Below are 1461 nucleotides of genomic sequence, written 5' to 3' on the forward strand. Positions count from 1 at the left end.
TAAACTGTTTAATTCTCTAGTGCAGCAGCCGCTGCAGCAGCAGCAACAGCAGCAGCAGCAGCAGCACCAGCGCAACCAACTGCAGCAGCAGCAGCAGCAGCAGCAAACTCCTACTGCAGCACCAACCACCTTTCCCCTCTTCCTGCTGCTGCAGCAGCAACACCACCTCCTGCTGCTATCGATCCCCGCCGCCTCCGCCCCCACACGAGCCCTTCTTCTTTCTCTCCTTTATACACAGCAGCACCACCGAGCTGCCTATACACCCCAGCAACCCTTTCTACATGGGGGCCCCCCCAGTCTGAGGGGCCCCCCCACCTGTACACCTCTCCCCCCCGCGGGGATCGTCTTGGGATCGTCTCCAGTTCCTCGCCCCCAGCTCCTCTCAACCCTGCAGCAGCAGCAGCAGCAGCAGCAACAGCAGCAGCAGCAGCAGCAGCAGCAGCAGCAGCTGTGGCGCCAGATGCTCTATTACCCCCAGCATCAACACGCATATAAACTTTGCAGCTAGCTGCTGCTGCTGCTGCAGGGGAACTGCTGCTGCTCCACCTGCTGCAGCAGCTGCTGCTATCGAACGCGTCAGCAGCAGCAGCAGCAGCAGCAACAGCAGCAGCAGCAGCAGCAGCAACTGCTGCTGCTGCTGCTGCATTAACGGGCTGTTCCTGCAGTCGTGTGTAGAGCTGGGATTCAACAGCAGCAGCGGCAGCAGCAGCAGCAGCAACAGCAACAATAACACCAGCAGCAGCAACAGCAGCAGCAGCAGCAGCAACAGCAGCAGCAGCAGCAGCAGCAGCAGCAGCAACGATGCAGCAGCAAGCAGTGGCCTCCCCCTTTCCTCCCCCTCCGCAGCAAATGCCTCGCCATGCAGCAGATTTCTCAATACAAGATGAAGCGTAAGCAACACTGCAGCAGCAGCAGCAGCAGCTGCAGCAGCAGCAGCAGCAGCTGCAGCAGCAGCAGCAGCAGCAGCAGGAGTTGCAGTAGCAGCAGCAGCAGTTGCAGCAGCAGCAGTTGCAGCAGCAGACGTAGCAGCAGCAGCAGCAGCAGCAGTTGCAGTAGCAGAAGCAGCAGCAACAGCAGCAGCAGTAGCAGCAGGGTCAGTAGCAGTAGCAGCAGCATTAGCAGCAGCAACAGTAGCAGTAGCAGCAGCAGCAGCAGCAGCAGTAGCAGTAGCAGCAGTCGCAGAAGTAGCAGTAGCAGCAGCAGCAGCCCCATCAGTGCCAGCAGTATCAGTAGCAGCAGCAGAAACAGTAGCAGCAGCAGCAGCAGCAGTAGCAGCAGCAGTAGCAGCAGCAGCAGCAGCAGCAACTGCAGTAGCAGTAGCCGCAAGAGACGCTTCAGCTGCAGCAACAGCACTCGTAGCAGCAGCAGCAAACCTTTACACCCAAGCAGCAGCAGGGAGGAGGATCCGCGTTTGAGTGAGTTTGAAGTTATCAAGCCGCTGGGCCAGGGACAGTACGGCAA

At 59.3% G+C, this 1461-nt stretch overlaps 1 protein-coding gene across 1 annotated transcript in view; it reads left to right on the forward strand.

The window, feature by feature from the left end:
* Window positions 1–883: 883 nt before the first annotated feature.
* Window positions 884–1461, forward strand: part of EMH_0061100 (uncharacterized protein) — a gene marked incomplete at both ends in the record, with an annotated part of 1789 nt that continues 1211 nt past the window's right edge. The window contains one exon of the mRNA XM_013497860.1: window positions 884–1452. Coding sequence (XP_013353314.1) covers window positions 884–1452 — 569 coding nt within the window. The remainder of the gene's footprint in view (window positions 1453–1461) is intronic.

Source organism: Eimeria mitis, genomic scaffold (genome assembly GCF_000499745.2).
Source record: "Eimeria mitis Houghton genomic scaffold, Emh_scaff2984, whole genome shotgun sequence".
In the NCBI taxonomy this organism is placed as follows: Eukaryota; Apicomplexa; class Conoidasida; order Eucoccidiorida; family Eimeriidae; genus Eimeria; species Eimeria mitis.